This window comes from Phlebotomus papatasi, unplaced genomic scaffold (genome assembly GCF_024763615.1).
Source record: "Phlebotomus papatasi isolate M1 unplaced genomic scaffold, Ppap_2.1 HiC_scaffold_53, whole genome shotgun sequence".
NCBI lineage: Eukaryota > Metazoa > Arthropoda > Insecta > Diptera > Psychodidae > Phlebotomus > Phlebotomus papatasi.
The window spans coordinates 11,396-33,831 of record NW_026604726.1 but is presented as its reverse complement, the minus strand read 5'-3'; the positions used below and the strand labels follow the sequence as shown (position 1 = coordinate 33,831).

Sequence of the window (22,436 nt, the reverse complement as noted above, 5' to 3'; positions counted from 1 at the left end):
TCATTTGGAACACCAGGACTGTTGGGAAACCGCTCAAACTCCATCGCAGGAATAACCCCTCTTTTAGAGGAGATAAGAGATTGGCCTGTTGTCACCACACCAGAATTTCCACGAAGGAATTTATTCAACCGGCAAAACACACTTGATTGGGACTTTTCTCCAGCGAGTTCAACGAGGATGCCGCTAAACAGGACACCACCAGAAACCAATCAAGGAGGACTTCTTGGGAATGGCGGTGGTACTGCAGAAGATTCAACCAACAATACCAGCTCCAACACAGATGGCCCGATGCTGAGCTTCAAAGAGTACTTCAGGAATATTCCCATCCTAACGGGTGAGCCAAAAGTAGCTTCTATTTTCTTCTCATTATGTGATATAGCTTATTCACGGTACTTCGCGACACCCAATTTTGCCAAAGACCCAGAATTTATCGGGATTATAGCACTCAAAATTAGCCCAGATATATTTGTGCGCGTGCAAGGCTCAAGCTTTATAAGATATGAAGATTTGAGAACGGAGTTACAAGGAGCGATCTTTCCCGACTTAAGCATAAATGATTCATTGATAGCTTTGCAAAACCTTACCGCGAAACCGCGTGAAAATTTAAAAGATTTTGCTACACGAGTGCAGGAAGCTTTGGATGTACTTAATCATGCGTACTCAGCTAATCTTGCGGGAAAAATTACACCCATGATCTTAGAATCAAATACTCGGTTAGCTATTGAAACATTTGGGAATTCTATAAGAAATATTGCTGTACAAATCATGGTAAAATCCCGTCAATTTGATACTTTGCAATCAGCTCTTGTTTTTGCTGAAAATCAAATTAAAAGAATGCAGCAAGTAGGGAATTATCACCAAGATCCGCAGAACTCTCAAAATCATGGATTGAATAATTTTCAACAAAATTCATATAATCAGGAATCCCCTCAGGGTATGACCTTTGGTGAGAGAAATAATAATTTCGGTGATGTTCAATACAGAGGAAATGGACGAAATTTTAGAGGACTCAGATGGCGTGGCAGAGGAAATAATTCAAATCCATGGTCATATTCCACAAGATTTCCCTCACAAGAAAATGGCGCTTTATTTTCTAATCCTTATCAAAATTCATATCAGTCGCCTTTCCCGAACTTTCAAACGCAAGGAAATTTTCAGAATTCATTCCCTAATACATCTCAGCAGATGAACCATTTTCAGAATCCATTTGTAGGTTCCAATACAAATTCTTTCCAACAACGTCCGCAGAATCCAACGAATTTTAACAACTCTGGTGGATCAAATTCATTCGCGCAAAGAAATCCAAATGGTTCAATGAGTGTTGATATCACTCGGGGGAATAATTCACAAAGTTTCTTTCAACCCCCACTGAATTCCACTTCATTTCCAAGAGGAAATCAATCAATGATCGCACCAAACAGAAATGGATCATATTCAGGCGTTAATTTAATCGATTTAGGCCCTCAGTCAGAAGAATCTACTGTGTCAAATGACATGGGAAACTGCGAGGGGTCGGCACCCTAACATCCCCTGTCGACCCTCAATCCTTAGAATATGTTCATCATTATTTAGCGGGAGAGCTTGATAATACACCAATAATTGATGTTTTCACATCCGCAAGCCCCCCAAATATTCCGCTGAAATTTCTCGTAGATACTGGAGCGAGAAGATCATTCATAAAGAGCTCATGCCTTTTACCAGATACAAAAATTATGTCATCTAATTCAGTCCCCGTAGGAGGAATTGTCTCTGGAGTCCTCCATACCCTTGGCACATCCACTTTAAGCCTCGGTTTCTATTCTACCAGATTTCTCCCGATTGATTGCCAAATTCAAATTTTTCCTAAGTGCAATCATATCTATTTTGATGGAATAATCGGTCGAGATTTGTTGCAAGAACTCGATGCATCAATAAATCTCAAATACAGACACGTAATTTTCAATAAATTAAATATTTTGGTACCATTTACCTTTGACACGCTGAGTCATTTTAAGAAGATCGAAATGGAAGATGAAAAATGCGACAAGAAAAATCATGGGATCAAGAAAAACGAATTAAAAACAGAAATGTCTAAAGATACTGAAAATCGCGAAATTGAGAATATAGATTTAATTAGTTTTAAGGATAATGATATAGTAGTTAAGGAAATAATGGAAATAAAAGTCTCAAACGACAATGAACCCTCCTCTGGTTCTCATGAAAACAACGGAAATGCACTCTCCACGAGCTTGCCCAATGACGCAAATAGACATGCAAAAAGTACCGATTTCGCAATTTTCAAAAATGATTTGTCAATCGATCCCTTTCCACAAAAACAAAATGAACCCTCTTTGAGTTCATCAATTGACGCAAAAGAAAGTTTCCATTACACACATGATTCAGCGCGAGCGCGAAAAGAAGATGACACCGTGAATAATAAAAATTATGCAATTCGGCCAAAATATACAAAACAAATGGTGTATGCATTGTTGGACAACGTAACACCATATCTCAGGGCAACGACACATAAATTGCCATCTCACTCGTCAATAATTATAGAAGTCCCTATTTTAAGTGATGAGGAGGCAGTTTTGTGTTTTGCTCCAGAATTGGGTCACGAGGTTCACATTCCGGACTGTCTTGTATATCCGCGAAATCACAAAGCAAAAATTTTGATAAGAAATGTGAGTGACGATGAAATCGAGATACCCTCTTTCATCCCACGCACTATTTCACTTAAAAATTATGATATTTATCCCGTACAAGATCTGATTGGGAATAATTCAGTTAATGATGAGGATAGGATAGAGAAGATCATGAAGGACGTGAAAATAAATGGCTCTCTCTCTGCCGATCATCGCGATATATTAAGGAAGATATTTAAGAAATATCAGAATACCTTTCACTTAAAGGGAGATTTGTTATCCTATGCGAAGAGTGAAGAATACGAAATCAGGACAATGCCTGGCGCAGGCATCGTTAACGAGAAACCGTATAGGTTCCCATTTCATTTAAGATCGGAGGTGAAAAAGCAAATACAAGAGATGTTGGATAGCGACATTATACAACCCTCTTATAGTCCATTTAATTCACCTGTCTTAATTGTGCCGAAAAGACCTGATTCGGGAGGAAACCCGCGTTATCGAATCGTGATAGATTTTCGTAAATTAAACGAGATCACGGTCCCGGATACATATCCGATCGGGAATATCGATGATATTTTTGATAGCTTGGGTAAAAGTAGATGGTTCTCAACATTGGACCTCGCGTCTGGATATTTTCAGATGAAAATCGCAGAATCGAGCAGACCGAAAACCGCTTTCAGCGCTTTGGGCTCACACTTCGAGTTCAAAAGACTGCCACAAGGGCTTTGTAGTGCCCCTGGAGCATTTTCAAGAATGCTGCGTAATGTTCTTGGGAATCTGTTAGATGGTATATGTATGTCCTACTTGGATGACATCATCATCTACTCAGAGACCTTGGAAGACCACTTCTTGAAAATTGCAAAAGTTCTTGAAAGGTTATCGGACTTTAACATTAAGCTGCATCCAGAAAAATGCGATTTTGCGAAGACTGATCTGATATATCTAGGGTTCCGAATATCAGATAAAGGACTCGCTTGTGATCCTGCTAAAGTTGAAGCTATCGTGAACTATCCAGCCCCGAAAAACGTCAAAGAGGTTAGATCTTTTATAGGTCTTGCTTCATATTACCGTCGGTTCATACCACAATTTTCGGATCTTGCCTATCCCATTACACGTCTAACGAAAAACGATGTACCATTTGAATGGACATCCCTATGCGATAAAAATTTCAAAATTTTGAAAGATAAATTGTGCTCCTATCCAGTATTACAATTTCCTAATTTTTCGGAAATTTTTACACTATCGACTGACGCAAGTAATCATGCATTAGGTGCAGTCCTCTCACAGAATGGACATCCGATATGTTATGCAAGTCGAATTTTAAGCCCTTCGGAAAAGAATTACTCCACGATAGAGAAAGAGGCGTTAGCAATTTACTATTATTGTAAATATTTTCGAACATATTTGCTTGGACGTCCCTTTCTCATTGAAACTGACCATAAGCCACTACAGTGGGTCTATAGTATTAAAGACCCCTGTTCAAGAATATTGAGATGGCGATTGGCATTACAGGAGTATCAGTATAAAATCGTTTATAAAGCAGGTGCTAAAAATTCAAATGCAGATGCTTTATCGAGAATACCGCAGGATAATCAGGAAAATATCAATGTCGTAACACGGGCACAATCCAAATCAGCAAAAATAAGTGCCGTTGACTCATATCCACATTTTTCATCGATAAGAGATATAGATATTCCCAAAGTTTTGCTGGAAATAAAGTCTGAAAATTTAAAACCGAATCACTCGGGAAATATATTTTATTTTATTCCCGAGGATAGTTGTCCAGATGATTATCCAAATATAGAAAAGTCCACTTTAAATTCAGTTTTAAACTCAAAAGAAATTTTTAAAATCTTTACACATCAGACCCAAATGAGTCTTGTAATTTTGATGAAGATGCCCTCAGTAGCACGAATTTCATATGAAACGCTTTTCATGGCTTTTTCTAAATTAAAAATATTTGTTGAAGAAAACAAAATTCAAATAATAAATTTTGATAAAACGAATTTGGATATAAAGCATTTGGAATATAATATTATTAGACGGATTATAAATTATATTTTTCGTGAATCCAAAATTGATCTCAATATGTATTTCCAGAAAATTAAATATTTACAAGATCCAATCAAAATTCAGGATATCATTAAAACTTTTCATGAAAGTCCTCTTGCTGGACATCGGGGTATCAAGGGCACATATCTGAGGATCAAGCAATCATATTTTTTCAAAAATATGAGACGCATAATTTCAAGATATGTCCAACGGTGTGAGGCCTGCCAAAAAAATAAGATCCGGCGAAACACGCGAATGCAAATGGCTATTACATCGTCAAGCCCGTATCCGTTTTATAAAGTCAGTCTAGACATTGTAGGTCCACTATCGGAGACACAAAGTGGAAATAAATACATCTTGACCGTGTACGATGACCTTACGAAATATTTGGTCGCGGTACCCCTGAAAGATCAAAGTTCAGAAACGGTCGCGGAAGCTTTCGTAGATCGGTTTATTTGTCTGTATGGGGTCCCAATTCAGTTATGCAGCGATCAAGGTGGTTGTTTTGTTTCGGATATTTTTAAGAAATTGTGTCGTTTATTACAAATCACGAAGATTCAGGCTAGTAGTTGGCACCCTCAGACGAGTGGGGGAGTTGAGAGATCACACAGAGGTCTTGGAGAGTATCTGCGTATTTACACTAAGAATAATTCTCAAGACTGGGATACGTGGATCGCAAAGGCTGTTGCGGCCTACAATTCCTCTGTTCATGAGGCGCACAACTACACCCCACACGAATTAGTATTTGGGGAAAAGTTTGATATGAATTCTTTGATTTCTCAGGAAGGTGTACCGATTTATACTCCTGATGATTATATAACCAATTTAAGAAGGAAACTTTCGTATACTCAGAGACTCGCCTTGGAAATGATTGCCAAAAACAAGCAAAAGAGTAAAGAGTATTACGATTCTAACTTAAATCCGGTTTCATTTAAAATAGGAGATAAGATACTCATTATAAATAAATCACTTCCGAGACAAGGAGAGTCCTCTAAACTGCTACCCAGACGCAAGGGACCATACGTGGTTACTAAAATAAACTCTCCCTTGAATACTACAATCCGAATTGGCAATCGAGAAAAAGTTTTTCACAACAATTTGTTAACTAAATTCATAGAATAATTTTCCTTTAAATGTTTAAATTGATTTCATTGCTGAAATCTATTTCTTTTATTTTATCCGATATTAAATTATTTTTGCGGTAGTTGCAGGATTGTTTATACTCCTTGCGGTCGGTACGGGAGCTCACGGAAATACGACAGACAAAATCATGATCACTCAGCTACAGGATTCAGGAAATTTTTACGTTCAGGAATTAGGAGAGACTTGTCTTACTGAAGGACACTGGACAATCATCGCCAGCGTACATTTTCCAGATTTAGAACTTAATATAAACAGTTTAGAAAGAAATACCGTCAGGGTTGTAAATGCATGTGTTCAGCTGCATAATGATACTAAAGATTGTAACAATTTTAAGGCAAGAATTAATACCAGGATAGGTCAAATTAAGGAAGCTTTTGGAATTCTTGATCATCTTCTAACTCCTCGTAGGCAAAAGCGTGGCTTAATGAATTTAATAGGTTACGGTACCAAGCTTCTCTTTGGTACCGCAACCGAAGAAGATGTTGAAGAGATGAGATTCAAATTAGATATTGTCCATAAAGAAAATATGCGAATGGGTGATCTTGTAAATACTCAGACAAGCCTCATTTCTTCCACTCTTACGGAACTAAATAATACGAGAGAAGGACTTTCAAAATTAGCTCTAAAATTGTACATACTTTCGCAAAGAGTGAAGCAGATAGATACAAAAATATCGATTTTGGAACTTTTTAGCGATGCAGAAATTGAGTTTCAACTGGAATCCGAAAACATTGAACATGAATTAAACAATTTGTTACAAATAATTACTACAGCCACTTATGGGAAATGTCATCCTCTTTTGTTGTCCCCGACAAAATGAGAGAGAGCGATTCAAGAAGTAACGTTTCGACTTCCGGAACATTTTAAGTTACCTCCTTTATCAGTGTCACAGTTTTATAATGTGGCAAAATTATTTATAATTTCTAATAAAACTCAAATCACAGCTTTGGTAAATATCCCATTGTGCGAAAACAAGGAATTTCGACTTCATAAAATCCTTGCTTTACCTTTTCGTGAAGAAAATCGTAGTCATATCGCCAAATTACAATACAAGTATATTGCGATTGATACTCTTCAGGAACAATATACTCTCTTTTCGGATATTCAGTATCAAAAATGTACTAAAGTTAATAGTCTCTATATCTGTAACGCACATATACTCTTTTCGTCAATAGTTCCATCTTGCGAAGTATCAATCTTGAAAAATAAATCTGATTACTGTGTCTTGACAAATTACGAATTTGACCATAGTATTTGGATTTATTTAAAACGTAACACATATCTGTATATTGTTCAAGAGCCAACAAAAATTCAAATAATTTGCAGGATGGATAGAAATCCTGTATATCGTACAATAGAGAGAAAAGGTGTAGTTGAACTGAGAACAGGTTGTTATTTAAATGATAAAGGCATTCAGCTTCATGCACCTCCGAAAATTACTCTTTCTTCAACGCCATATATCTTTCACAAAAATTTAAAATTTAGTCAAATTTCTTTTAAAGAATATTTTATGCATAATACCCCTGTAACTCTGACCTCGAATACAAATTCGGAACACTTGCAAATTTTAATAAAACGAACTAACGAATTTAAAAATAAAATTGAAGAAGTTCAGGAAACATTTTCGGATTTTGATGGACTTGAAGATAACAATAACATATTAATTCCATCCCTTACAGTACCATCTGTACTTGTGATAATTTTAATTGTTTATTTCTTATATAAATTTTTCAAAAAATCTGTTCCGAAAACCGAGTCTAATACGGTATTACAGTCTCAGTCTTCTAATGTGCAAGTAACGCCACAGATTGCCCTATTACCGAGCCAAAGTGTAGTAATAACTGAGCCATCGATTTCGCAACCACCTGATACACCTGTAAATGATTCATCTAACGCAGTTGTAGATCCATCTCTCCGTCAACAAGTACCAAGAATAAATTATGTCACACTATAGAAAATTATATATTTGCATAGAAAAGCTACTTTTGGTAAACCAATTACTTTTATATGATTTAAAAAAGGTTTTTTTTTAATTCATTTTTATATTATTTTTGTATCATTTATTAAAGGGATCTATTCATTTTATGGGTAAAAATTTAAAAAAAAAAAAGAAAAAAAAATAGAAAAATAGAAAAGAAAAAAAAAGTTAAGGAATAATCTACTTCAAAAAGGGGAAAGAAAAAGTATTGAAAAAATTTTAAAAAAAAAATTAATTAATTAAAATAAAATAATAAGTAGATATCATTAAACAATGTCAAAAGAAATCTATAATACAATCAATTATAATTTTTTGATAAATAAGGGTTAATTATGAAAGACTATAAACAGGAATTTTTAATATTGATTTGGGTAAATTTAACTTCAATTTATAAAGCCAATGTATTTGTATTGTAAAATTTGTAAGACTAACCAACTTTTGTATTGTATTCCATCGCACCCACTACACTACGATTTCCATTCGATTCCATCTACTACAATACGATTTCCATTTTTTTTTCCACAACTTTAACATTTGTTTCCTTCGGAAACTCCCTATATGGGGAGGAAAATGTTGCAAACCCCTTGCAACTTTCTTCCCATATTCCAGTCCCACCTTCTTCCCACTCCATTCCTTACTCCAATTTCCCTCATTCACTAATTAATATATTGACAATTGAATAAAAATTTAGTCTTGCACAACCAGCCGCATCATTCACTTCGTTGGGCTACAAAATTGGCGGATTGCAATATGTGTAATTATGAAATAATCACATCTAATGATATAGTTGCCACATTAAAATTATCATTCATGGACCCTTCTTAAAATATAGGATGGACACAAGTAGAATTTATGAATTTGTTACCACCCACAAAAACAGTGTCCACCAAGTAAAAATATTTTTACATAAATATTAGTACTGATGACTCCTCTATGTGCCTATGATAGTAGTTTTCGTGAACAGCGACATTAATTAAGAAATACTTATGAAATATCATGTATCGAAATTACAGTTTTGGGCCTATTTTTGATTTTTGCTTCCTGAAACTAGGAAAAAAGAGCTGGGATCCTAATTTTTTTTTAGGAAATGTGAGGCTTAGCACCAGCTATTGAAATGTATTGCGATGAGTCATAACTATTTATTAACATAGGAAAAAAATAGTTATTATCAAGCTTGGATCGTATCAAGCATGGTCACTTTCCCCTACATCTTTTGTTATTTTTTGCATTGCACAATCTCAAGAGTATACAAAACCTAAAAATGCATGGAAATTCGAGGAACAAAAAAGGTGGCCGAAAATGCAAGCTGGCCGGAATTTGGCACACTTACCCTATAATTTTTTAAATTTTCTTTTGCTGAGAATGATTCACTATTTTTGGTGCACTTTCAATTTATAATTTTCATTATAATTTTACGTACTAAACTTCATTTTAATTAACGGGTTTTATTAAATTATCTCCTGCAATTTTCAGAAAATGTCAGGTAAGTACCGTATGCAGGTGACTTTTTCCTTCGTAGGTGACTTTGACCCCTACTGTAAAACTTTTCTTTAATTCTAATATGTAAGAATAGTCCTTACCGCTAAGACATTGTAAATCGGATTGATAAAAACCATCATTAAGTGCTATTTAAAGAAAAGCTCACGAACAGGAGGGGGTCAAAGTCACCCGTATCTACGGTACTTAATAAGCATTAAGTATTTATTAAGCATTTAATAAGTATATACTTAATTTCATGTAATATCCAACGCACAATAAATTTTGTTTTGTAAACATGTTTTTGACATTTCAATGAGAGTGAATGAAACAGAGATCTAGTTATCTCGTTTTGTCTAATAGGAAATTTTGAAAACATATTTACAAACAATAGTTATTGTGCGTTGAGCATAATGCTTCAATTTAAAGAAGTTATAGAACATAAATTTATAGAATATGGAACATATCTATCTATCTATCTATCTATTAAAAATTACTTACCAAAGTATGAAAATAAGACGAAACGAGGGAGTGCTCAGAGCCGAAGTTACCCCAAGAGAAGAAATATTCGAAGATTGGTTTCAAAAACAAAAAAAAAAATTTAATTCTTGTTTCGTCCATATGTTGGCTTAAGTGTTATTGACTGTTCGATTTTCTAGTGTCAACATGTCAATCTTCATTTTGTTATGGAGAAAATTAAATTTTTATATGGAGCTAATTTGAACATTTGAAGCCAACTCACAAATTGATCTCGGACTCAGTTCACAGAGCTCTGAAGGAAAATGTGTTTAAAGTTTAAACACATATTTAGTATATATCCTTATTTGCATAACTAAACGTGGATGATGTGAATTTTCGGGCTTTCTTTCGGTCCCGTATGGCTCTGCTCAGAAATTATCTTTCGAAGAGACAAAGCCACTCCAAAAACAAGTCAAACCTATTCAAAATTCTATCGGAAGTCTAAAGTGTAAGTTCACATATTCACCGCTTTAGCGCTGGATGTTCTTCCATTTCGAATTTTCAGTATTCTTAACACTTCAATCATCAGCAACAGTGCTTAAATGTTTGCTACAAAAAGGGATTTTTTATTAGTGTTTTTTGGAATTTATGGATGGCAAAATGTTTAAATTTTGATTTTTCCTTGTCATGAGCTTATTCATTTTGTTTTTAGAAATCGTCGGTTTAAATTTTCGAGCTTCTAATGGGTTTTAACGATTTTAAGTTAACTTCTTTCTGATGTACTTTCGAATTGGTATATAAACCTATATATCGGAGAGAGATGTCAAATGGTAATATATTACTCAAGGCGTCAAGGCGGACCCTCTTTTTGACAGATTCTTACTGTGGTAGAGTACAGTCTTCCAAATTCGAACTCTTATGGGAAGGTGATGAATGACATTTCTGAGTTCATAAATTCGAACGATATTTTCAAAAACAACTAAAATTATGTGAGATTAAATTGGACTTTGAAAGAAATGCCCATAATTTTCTCACAAATTTTCGCCTTTCATTTTATACGATTATAATATGGCTAAATATTCAGAAAGCTGCAGAAAAATACGATTCTTAATCATCCACAATATGATTTTTTAACATAACCTCATACTACACTTTGAATTCAACTGTCATGTCGTTCTAATTTGAGAAATTCAGATTTAAGAGACTTCATAAAGCACAATGGGCAGAAATGTATGCTAGCTGGTCCAACCAACGACTCCTTCATATTATCATAGACAGAAGGTAGAAAATTTTACTCATACATACCCAGTCGCCGATAGGTATCTCGAAGCCCAACGACTTTTGCCGATTGCTACTCACCCCACTCACTCGCTCGACACGCCGATGATATGAAAGAGATGATGATGAGAAAAAGAGGAGGACAATGCTTTTTGCTTTTGGTTAAAGACGTTTTAATTTTCAGTACTTCTGTATTTTTCGCTTCTTACTTACAATTTCATCACTGACTAAAATTGACAATCATAAAGAGTATTGCCAGAAAAACTATTTAAATTTTTGGTCTGTTTTTTTCCTTAACGTTTATGGAAGCAAAAAAAAACACTGAATTAGAATCTGTTAGACTTTCCAAGGTTGTAAAACGTTTGACAAATTTTGTTTATCGGTTTAATTTTTATTGTTGATTTTCGGTCGCTAAAAAGTGTCACGTTTTTAAAGGGTTAATTAGCCAGAATCTAAAGAAATTTACCTTTCTTATCAATGAATGAAGGATGAAATACAAGTGAATGTATAGTGAAGCAAAGAAGCACAAGCCTGTAAAAGTATTTTAAAAAAAATAAGTATTTCACCTCGATCATTATAGATCATAATCTTACTTGGTACAGAGCAGAGATTCTCGAATTAAAGATGAAGAATGAGTGTAATGAAATTTAACACTTGGAAGGACCCTAGTGGCAGCCGCTGCCAATTTAGTTTTCAATTTATTTTTTTATAGAGAAGAATATATCATTTCGCCTGGAGGCCTGATCGAATGCGTGCAGAATTTATCTGGCTATTTTTTCGTTATAAAATTTTTAATATAAATTAAATATTAATGTAAATATATTGCAAAAACAAAAAACTGCACTCGGAAGGACCAAGTGGCAGTTGCTGCCATTTGCATTTTATATGGGAGTTTGACGTTCTGCAGATGTAATTTTATTGATTGTTAGTGTATAAAAGTCTTAAAAGAACAAATTGAAAGTGTTTTTGCAAATTATTGAGAAGAATTATGGGAAATATTGAACTGGGAAATATGAATAATTTTGGGAATTATTCAATTTTTCTCTTATTTCCCAAAGCTCAAAATCCATTTTGTTAAGCGAAGTTGATAGAAAATAGTTAATAGTATTAACTATTGTTCATAAAGTAGAATTTTTGCTTTGAAAAATAAGAGAAAAATTAAAATTTCAAAGGCTGCCGCATTCAAAGGCAGACCACTTTCCCTTACTCCATGATTCTGATAAAGATGAAAACATCGAATGGTTAGAAATCTTTAGATACAGTACCCAAGGAGGTGAAATTTCTGATTCAGACACAAGAAAAGAACTGACTGAGGCTCCGAATGTTAAAATATATGTAAAAATATTAAAATATTATGTAAAATCTGATGAGTGGCAGCGGCTGCCACTTGGTCCTTCCGTGACACTTTTAGTTAGGGTTCTACGAAGTGTTAAATTCAACCGCGCGGCAAAATTGAGAAGAAAGAAAAAAGAGGGAGAGTCACGTGACTAGTACCGCACCAATCCAAGCGCTTAAAAGTGACTATCAAATACATTCAAACCTCTACCTCTAGTCTATGGTACATATACAGGAGTCGTTGGTCCAACCCTTAGCCAGAGATAGGACTAGGGCCATTTTGTAGGTATTAGTGTGTGACTTAAAAATTACCGAGACCCACGTCAAAAAGGACTGTCAGTTATTACTCGAAAATTGCTTACCCGATCTTAATGAAATTCGGCTCAAAGTCGACATATGACTTAAGCTTTAAATATTATATTTTTATATTTTTCCTCTGACTGGTGTATCTGGTAGCTCCCATACAAACTTGTCCTGTTTTAAAGCCATCGAGCATTGCAAAGGCAATAAAATGAAAATTTTTTTCGTGCATTGGGAAACCATCGGTATTTTCGGAGTCCTTAGTCCATCACGTCAAGTTTCTAAGATATCTTAAAGTAAGTTTTCTTAAGCAATGGATAGGACTATTTTATGGAACTTTCTTTTTTCTCAATAACAGCGTATCGCAAGTTGTTGGCGTGAAAGAACGATTTCGAATGGAGAACTCAATGAACATTTCCTGGAAGAAACCATTTCCCTATTTCTCCATTTTCCTTGCAATCATCCAGATTTTCCTCAATATCCTTGAATATCCTTTAATTGCATTAAAAGTATTGCAACTTTTTGTCTCCTTTACAGAAATATTCTTTTTAGAAAAGATGCTAGGCTTGTTGAAAATTATAGGGTTGAAAAGGGGCCGTTATCAAAAAAAAAATACAAAAAGTTCAGAGTATAGTGGCTTTCTTAACATATTTTTACTCTGAACTTATTATCCAAAGTTTCTGAATAACGATATCTTTTAGGGCCCTTAGACCTTAAGAGGTTTCAACTATTTTTTTTAAGAAAATATTTCTGCATTGGAGACATTTCCCTACGGAGAATCCGTTTTATGAATTTTAGGGATATTCAATTTTTTTTTGAAGATTTATCAGGAAGATCTGGAAAATTGTAGGGAAAAATGAAATGATAAAGCTATTGTTTGTTCTAGAAAAATCTTCCTTGAGCCTTCCTTTACAAATTGTTCTTTGAAACAACCAATATAATATAAACATAAACCGTTACTGTATAAAAGGAGTTTTGTTTAAAAAGTATTGTTAGAAAAACGTCACATATGTTTTATGCTCTAGTGCTTTTTCCACATACTTTTGAGGTTGGTCCCGGAACAAAAGTTATTACCTTTGCCAATACCGATTCGATGGTGTAGACAGGGGCCCATCAAGCCTAATAAAAACTGAAGCTATTTTTCACTTTTCCTTGTAAAAATTTTGCAAATATTGCACTGCGATCCTAACAAATTGGCTCGTAGTTCTTGTATTATTTCGGCGAACATTATGAATTATGTATTTTTCGATAGCTTTTTATGCACGATTTCGAAATATATCAGACTCATAAGTCAATTCTCTTTAGGAAAAAATTTGCCAATAGTCTTCAGTGCTTCTATGCAAAAACGAATGGAAAAATGAAATGTCGAGAGGCCCCTAGGTATAGGTCTAATTCGTGGAGAAAGGTTGGACCATTCTGTCCATTGTCCTTTTTATACCCTTGTGCGAATTTTCATAACCAAAATTTCGAAATCCTATTTAAAATTTTTCGAACATCAACGATATTTTGTGTAAATAGAAAGCTATTTACCTTTTAGCTGAGACACTTTTGGACAATCGAATTCTGGCTGTGAGTCTAGAGAATCCCAAGTAACAGTTTATCTTGTGTATCCAGGAATGATTTCGAAAGTAGATTTCTTTTCGTGATTCTCGTGATATAGAAAAAATGGTCTGCAGCCAAGTTGTATAGTAATAAATTTCGTAATATCTCAGGTCTCCTGGGGCTTGTAAAAAATACGTTAAGATGAAATAATGAGCTTAATCATGGAATTTGTTACGTTCTAGCTTGAAGGTTTAAATTTAAAGGAATTCTACGAACTGGTTTTATAATACTGTTTTAAATATTTAAACCTTAAACATTTATGAAATACATTATATACTTGAGAGGCATATTCTTAAGAAGCTGGATGGAGAGAATTTAAAAAATATATTAAATATAATATATGTAATATTTTTTATTCAATTTGCTCTTCCGTCATTGCGATATATTCCCTTTGTAAGGAGGGTTCCGTTTTGCGTTTCTTCGCAAATTTTCCAACTAACCAAATTAAATTAGCTTTTCCCGGTTTTCTAGCAAACGCAATATAAAATTACTTTCTCACGTATTTTACGGTAAATAAATCGAATGACACGCTTCACAGTTTATACAGCAAGGAAGCCATGTAGGTGGGCAAAAGGGTTTTCCCTGCTCAGCCCCAGAGATTTATGGTTCTCCATAAATTCTCAATGTGATTTAAAATATTTTTTTTGTATTTATTTATTTTTCTTCTGTAACATTAAATACATCCATATTTATCACATTAAATGGTATATTATTTGAGGTACAGTGATACAATAAATTCCATTGGGTTCTTGTACGTTCATTGCACGTAAAATGCTTGTTTTTTTTATCAAGTTATCAATTGGATTCTTATACAGCAAATTTTTTTTTTCTGATATTGGGAGACAAATATTACTTGTGTGGTTCGAACAACATTAATTTATTTTTTATGGTTTTTCTTTTGATGGGGTGGTAAAAGAAGGATGAGATGTTATTGAGAGATGCAGGATAAATTTTGTTTTTAGAAAAAAAATCAATTCCTTAAGGTTCTAAGTTTAAGATAAGCTCATCGCTCTTTCACAGTAATGAGGAAAAGGACATACCCTGTGGAGTTTTTCCATTTGGGCCAGTTGGAGGGTGATTGAGCCACCAAGTTTTATTCCATAATACTGATAAAATTGTGTTTGCATATTTTGATTATATCATCTTTTTTTTGGATTGTCACGTATAATGAGATGTTCACATAGATTGTTTGTTTATTTTTTCTTCGGGGGATTACAGCAATATGAGTATTCATCTCTACACAAATATCTTTATACTGAGATGATTCTTCATCAAAATGCTATGAATATGTCAATATATTCTTTCTAAACATTATTACTAGTATAGAGGATATACTCTATCTATCCTGTACTCCATGTCACCGGATTGTGACGTATTTTAATGCAATATTTTATTGGGGTGGAACCGAATGGAGACATAAATACTTGCAGTTTCTACAGTATTCCATTCGTCTAAATGTCACATTGATATTTTATTTTGTGTGATATTACATTTAACGGAAAACATTCATATGACTTATATAGATTTTATGGGTGATAACAGCAACAACAACATAAAGATAATTTCACTATGATATTTCCTACCATGTGATTCCTTTTATGTATCTCACAATGTTTCACAGTAAATATTCCATCATCAGCTTTCTTCAATAAATATATATTTCTTTTATTCTCTCTTAATTTTCATTTTTTTTTCAAACATATTTTACCAACATGATACTGGGTTCAAAATGGAAATATATTTATATCTTCAAATAGATTTATTTTCAACATTTATATTAAAATATGATCTATGTCTATAAAGTCTAAATCCTATAAATGTCTAACATCGTTTATTTCTCTTTTACGTTATACATAAAAATATGTTAATTCTTCAAAAATTGGTTCAGAGCATACATCCAGTATGATAGATATCATGGAAATTGTCTTTAAAACATTTAGCATAAAATATGTTTCATCTATTTCAATAGTATATATAGAATTTGATTGACGTCATCTCTTGGATCTTATATTATTTACTCATATTTGCATACATAATACTTGATTTTATTTTCTCCTGTCTTTGTGAGAAATTTCTTATTTTTTTTTTATTCTAGTCTCTGTCTAAAGCTGCTACACCTTTAGATGTTCATTAGTTCTTTATTTTCCCTACGCACCCTTTCTTATTTTTTTTTTTTTTTGTTTTAGACTTAAGAAGCAAAATTGAAGCATAATTGTCCATCATTCTTCCATCTTTTAAGATGAAAGGAGAAAATTTCTTGAGGAATATCCCTATTTTCCTTTTATATCTCAAGTTATGATTTTCTCAACTGTATTCCCACTGAATATGAACATTTCCATGATGTTTGTAGGGAGGTTTTGTTCATACAAAATGGGAATGGATTGAACTACAAAGGTTGGGATATTCCCCAGTTATCTAATATATATGGGAAATTGTACATCAATGGGGTACACAAAAAGGAGGCCAAAACAGAAAGAGGGGGGAAATTATTGAACAGGATTTCCACTTGTCTGGTTCGCTCATATAGCGATTTTTTTCTGCCTTGTGCCAACTATAAATAAATTTTATTGAAACAGCGCTATAAAGGCCTCCCGGAGAGGAGTTGGTGGATGGTGCAAATAAAAATCAACGAGGGATAATTAAAACAAAACAAGTAACAAGTTTTCTCTTGAGCAAAATAATGAGATAAAAATAGTTCAAAATTGGCATTGATTAAATTAAATTTCGTAATTTCTGAATTTATTGACGACTTCACTGGGATTCTCTGAGCCCCATTCCTGCTTGCGACTGCCATAGTAGAGGGCTGCTCCACCCTCAGAAGCACGTCGATGAGCCGGATTCGGGACACCGGCAGACAATCCACTGGATGCTGATGCCCCATCCGGCAGCATACGATCCTTAGTCTTCGGCGTGGACCAATGCATTGACTGGAAAATTGAAATTCCAATAATTCACCTCTATTCTTCCATTGTATCTTGCATATTTGAAATATTCACCTGATGAACGTGTTCCTTCATTCCCACCCAATTCTTGTAGCTGATTGAAATTCCACTGCGGCGCCACTTATCGTAATTGGCACGTTTTTCAGGATCGCAGAGAATCTCCTTTGCTTCCTGCAATATGTCAACGTCAAAGAATTATATACATATACACGATGAACTTTGCATATCTCGCACTTGCGAAAATATAATAGCTTAATTCCATTTTTGGAATTTTCCGAATTTTCAGATTTTTCTTTGAAAACTTTATTAATGCCTTAAAGATTCTTCCTTATGGTAAAACATTCAAAATTACAATCCGTTTTGATCACAAATTAATGTTGAATTGTATCTTGAAGACTCCGGCACACCGCGCACACCTTTTAGGTCAGGGAAATTTCGTGAAATTAAAATTCACATCCTTTTCTCTCTCAAACGCTTTGCATATCTCCATCTCACTTTTTCCCACTCAAAATTAGGAACTAAATTGAATTTGCCGTGATGTTCAAAAGAAGAAAAAGAGTGCAAAAGTGTAGACGGTCTTATACAAAAAAAAAATTGAAAAGGAAAAGGATGTGAATTTCGATTTCACGAAATTTTCTTGACCTAAAAGGTATGCCAGTGCCATTATGACTTTGGCACACTTTTTAGGTCAGGAAAATTTCATAAAGTCAAAATTCACAGCCTTTTCTTTCTCAAAAGTTCTGCATATGTCTATCCTACTCTTTTGCATTATTCTTGTTCTCTTGAACATCACAGCAAATTAAATTTAGTTCAAACCAATTTTGTGCGCGAAGATGTCGGATAGATTTGTGCAAATCTTTTGATAAAGAAAGGAACGCGAATTTTGATAATCATAAAATTTCACTGATCTGAAAGATGTGCCAGATGTATAAATAATAATGCTTCCGCCTTCCGGTACAGTTTTTAGATCAGGAAAATTTTGTACAATCAAAATTTATATCCCTCTCTGTCTAATACGTTTTGCATATCATCGATTACGTCTACCTCTGTCGTATCTGCATTTCTTTTGTGTCAGCATTTCACGCAAGAGGGGACGTCTGTATTGTAGCTTGCACAGAATGCAAATACAAAATAAATGCAGATACGACAGAGGTAGCCGCAACTCACGATATGTCTATCCCACTCAAATTGAATTCAACTAAATTTAATTTATTGTGACGTTGCAATGGAGAAAAGGAATGTGATAAATTAGGATAGACGTATGCAAAACATTGGAGGAAGGGAGGGATGTGAATTTTGATTTCATCAAATTTTGCTGATCTTAAAGGTGTTGCAGAGCCATAAGGAATATGTTAGTAATGGCACTGATACACATTTTTAATTTAGTAAAATTCAATCAACTAAAATTTTTTCCTCTTACTCTTTCAAACTAAAATAAGATATGTTTATATCTTTCTGTCAAATGAAAATTGAAATTTCAATTTCATTTTCAAAATCAATTTCAAATTTCATTTGACAGAAAGAGATAGCTATATATGATTTAAGTTTGAAAGAGTAAGAGGTGAAATTTAAATCGACTGAATTTTACTCAATTGAAAAGGTGTGCCAGCACCATTAAAAAATAGAATTGGTAAGCAAAAAAAGATTTGAACAAGCTCAGTTTAAGACTTCAAAGCCTGTAAAGTTATTACGCAGGCTTTATCAAAGGGAAAGTAAAGAGCTTTACACTTTACCTGTAATCATTTTGGATTTAATTTTAAGGATTTAATTTTTTGGATTGTAATTTTAAGTGATGGGCAAATTTTCTTTGAATAATAATGACAAGGGAATAACTTGCTCGAGTTTGTCCCCTATTTCATTAAAATTTGGACGATAAATATATTTTATGCCCCTTTACTTCAAACAAACTTTCGCAAGCCATCAAAAAGAGTGAAATTTTCAAAAATATTTCTAATAACGAAATTTAGTGACTCATATCATCTGAATTTTTATTAAATTCTCTTTCTCAAAGTGGTAAAAGAATGAGTTAGTTGACTTGTAATTTTGAAGGAGCGTCACATTATTTTGGAAAAATAGAAATCAAAAATGGTGAATGCATAAAACATTTTCTAAATATTGTCGGAAAAATGAAAATTAACCATTTAGGCTTTGTCGGTTTAACATGAAGATGTTCTATCTATGGTCGTTCTTTTTTGTTTTTCTTTTATTGAACAAAATAAATTGTTCTAGGGTAAATTCAGCTATAATTCAAAACCTGCTCCAAATGGAAATTTTTCGCTACTCCAAATGGAAACGTCATTGTTTTCATGATATATACGCAGTACTAAATTATTATATTTATATATTTTCTATACCTCATTTTCATTATTTAGTTAATTTTGCTCCAAATGAAGCGAAAATCCAGTCATATTCACAAATTTTAATTTGTTAATTTCTCAAAAAATTAAGAGTTTACCTTTTCACCATCGAGTTTTTCGTCGATAGACCATGTTTCCCAATGAAAAACACAATGAGGTGACTGTTTTTTATTCGTTTTGTTTAACATTTATGTCATATTTCTGGCTAATTTTAGTAAAATTAAGAGCTAATCATTATTGTTGACGGTACGTGAAGATTTCATATGAAATAATTACCTATTTCGTGAACAAAAAGGGTTTTTCTGAAGTGTCTGCAAATGCTTCAATTGAAAACCCCGGAAATATGATTTTTTTTGGAGAGATTTTTTTATTGTTTTAGTTGAGAAAGGAGAAAAGACCAGGAATAAGAACAAATCCTGCACTCAAGAGCAACTCAACAAGGTTTTGGAAGCCTTTCATAGCGGTTTCACTTACACTGTTTGTCTCCAATTAGAAACTTCCCCTTGTCTCCATTTGGATTAATGTGTTTCGAATAGAAGCATTTTACGCTCGCATATTTTTCTTGTATTTAAGAAGTTTTCAAATTATATTAAAAGAATTTTCACTAAACAGTAACATTCTAGAAGAGTCAAGGAACAAATTTATGTAAATTCTCTTCAGAAAAAATATGAACTTAATGTGTTGAATCTTCTGTCAAAGTTAAAGCGTCTGGAAATGGTTTTGAATTAGGAGATTTACCCTCCTGACAATTTTGAATTATATACTGCCCAATTTAATTCTGTTATAGGCCAATATGATTTTTTTTTTAATTTTTATTTATTTAACCTTTGCAACCTTGTGCTTTGGGTATCAATAAGCTAATCTAATGAGTAAAAAAAATTATATCAAAATAAAATAATAAAATAAACCTGGTAAGTCAATAAAATAAATAATTTAAATGATTTGGAGGAATTGAAATAAAAAACAAAATTAAAAGCTACAAATAAAGTAAACAAAATATTATTTTTTGACTGCAATTTAGTCAATATTTTAATAAATTTGATCAGTTTATGGCAATATGTTAAATTTGGAAATAGATAATTAAAATGAAAAAGTAATACTTTTTGATGTTTTTAAATCAACCAATAAAATAATTATGATTAAATTAAAAACTAAAATGTCATTTTTCTTTTAATAGCAGTATCTTAATTTGACAGTAAGTATCTAACCTATGAACAAGTTTTATGAGTTATTTGTATTTATTTTGGTTTAACAAAAATGACTTTTTTATTAAGCAAGCTAATTTAATGACCAAAAAGTTTAAAACTTTTTTTCATATTTAAGTAAAACAATATGGTATACCCATTATAGCATTTTATTAATAAACTTTTAATAACTAACATTTAAAACCTCTCATTTTACAGTAAAGTATAAAGGATTCATTTGAGAAAGCATTTTGAAAAATTCATTAGGTTTTCTGAAAAATTGATCAAAATAAGATTAGCTACTTCGTTTACATAAGTGCGGATTTATCAAAGGCATATTGTAGAAGTTATAATCGTTCTAATTTCTAATATATAGCGTGAAGTCTCTTAAAGTCGAGATATTTTAAAGAAGATGTGCACAGTGTAAAATCGCATCACACGTGGAAGAGATTAAGGTAAATTTGTTAAGAGGAGCTTTTCTCTGATACACTTGGAGCAGCTCCAAAGAGTGGATAATGAAGATAAAAAGTTGATGAAATTTAAATTTTAAATTTTGCAGATTCTTTGTCAGCTTTTATGTGTTGAACTATAACCTATACTTTAGGTAAAAGGTTATTATCCTTGAAATGCAAACTACTTGAAGCATTGATTAAATAGGATGCTGTATTAACAAGTATCTAAAATATTCTATCTAAAAGGCTATTGAAGATACTTCTATAGAGCTCTCTAAATATACAATTTCATTAGATACTTTTTGGACACAAACTTTCGAAAGCTGCAAAAGTTGAATTTAATTTGAGAGGAATCTAATCGATTAGATTCTGATAATTCTACTCCATATGGATTAAATAGCACTCGAGTTAGATGCTTTAAATTGCAAAGCATCCGTGTGGGTGTATAGAAGTTTGGAAAACATCAAGCCCTAGAGGAACAGATGTTGAGCAATGCTTTCAGATGAAATGGTAGTAACTTTCTATTCGTTCTCCATTGGAAAATAAAACGGAAGTATACATTTTCACTCTTTTTTTTGTGCCAACTTCAAACCATCGCAAAGTACTATATGGTGATATGATATTTATGATGAGCGTATTTATCAAAAGGAAAAAAAAACCTCCTACGTTGGTGCTAAGTCCCTTAAATTTTCACATAGTGAAATATTCTCTGTGAACTTTTCGTATCACATACGAAAGCTGCCACATCCATTTTGAGGGCTGTCTCAGAGAATGGTATTTTTCCTCTTCGCCTCGTTTTCTGTTATCAGTGAAAATCCACAGAGATATTTGTTTTTCCCACCCGTCCAACATCCCCCTGCTTTTTGTGCAGAATAGGGCAAAAAATCAGAGAGGGATAAAATCAAAAAGAAGACACAGTAAATTGGGAATATCAACAGAAATTGTATTTACTTCCAAAAGCTAAAGAAGTTTGATAGATTTAGCCTTGTCTCATTTATCACGTGTCATGCAGAAATGTTCTCAATTTTTTTTTTGGGGATTGTTGGGGTGTATAGGCAAGAAAGCCAGCAATTAGAGACAATTATTCAATATTACACGATAAATAAAATGGTATGATAAAATAGCAAATAACAAAGGACGCAAAAAGTCTTCCACAACGGAGACAGATTAATAATTCAGAAATGATGGGGAGGAAATGAGAAGAAATTCAATTATTTTATATTTATCCAATTTCCAACTCTTTTTATTCCTTCC

General features: G+C 33.2%; 1 protein-coding gene across 1 annotated transcript; it reads right to left on the bottom strand.

The window, feature by feature from the left end:
* Positions 1–14,935: 14,935 nt before the first annotated feature.
* On the bottom strand, positions 14,936–17,381 carry LOC129809256 (J domain-containing protein-like; the record flags this gene model as incomplete). The annotated part of the gene is made up of 2 exons (XM_055859069.1): positions 14,936–17,174; positions 17,244–17,381. Coding segments are annotated over 2 exons (348 nt in total), but the record flags the coding sequence as incomplete, so codon positions are not given.
* Between the last annotated feature and the right edge of the window lie 5,055 nt (positions 17,382–22,436).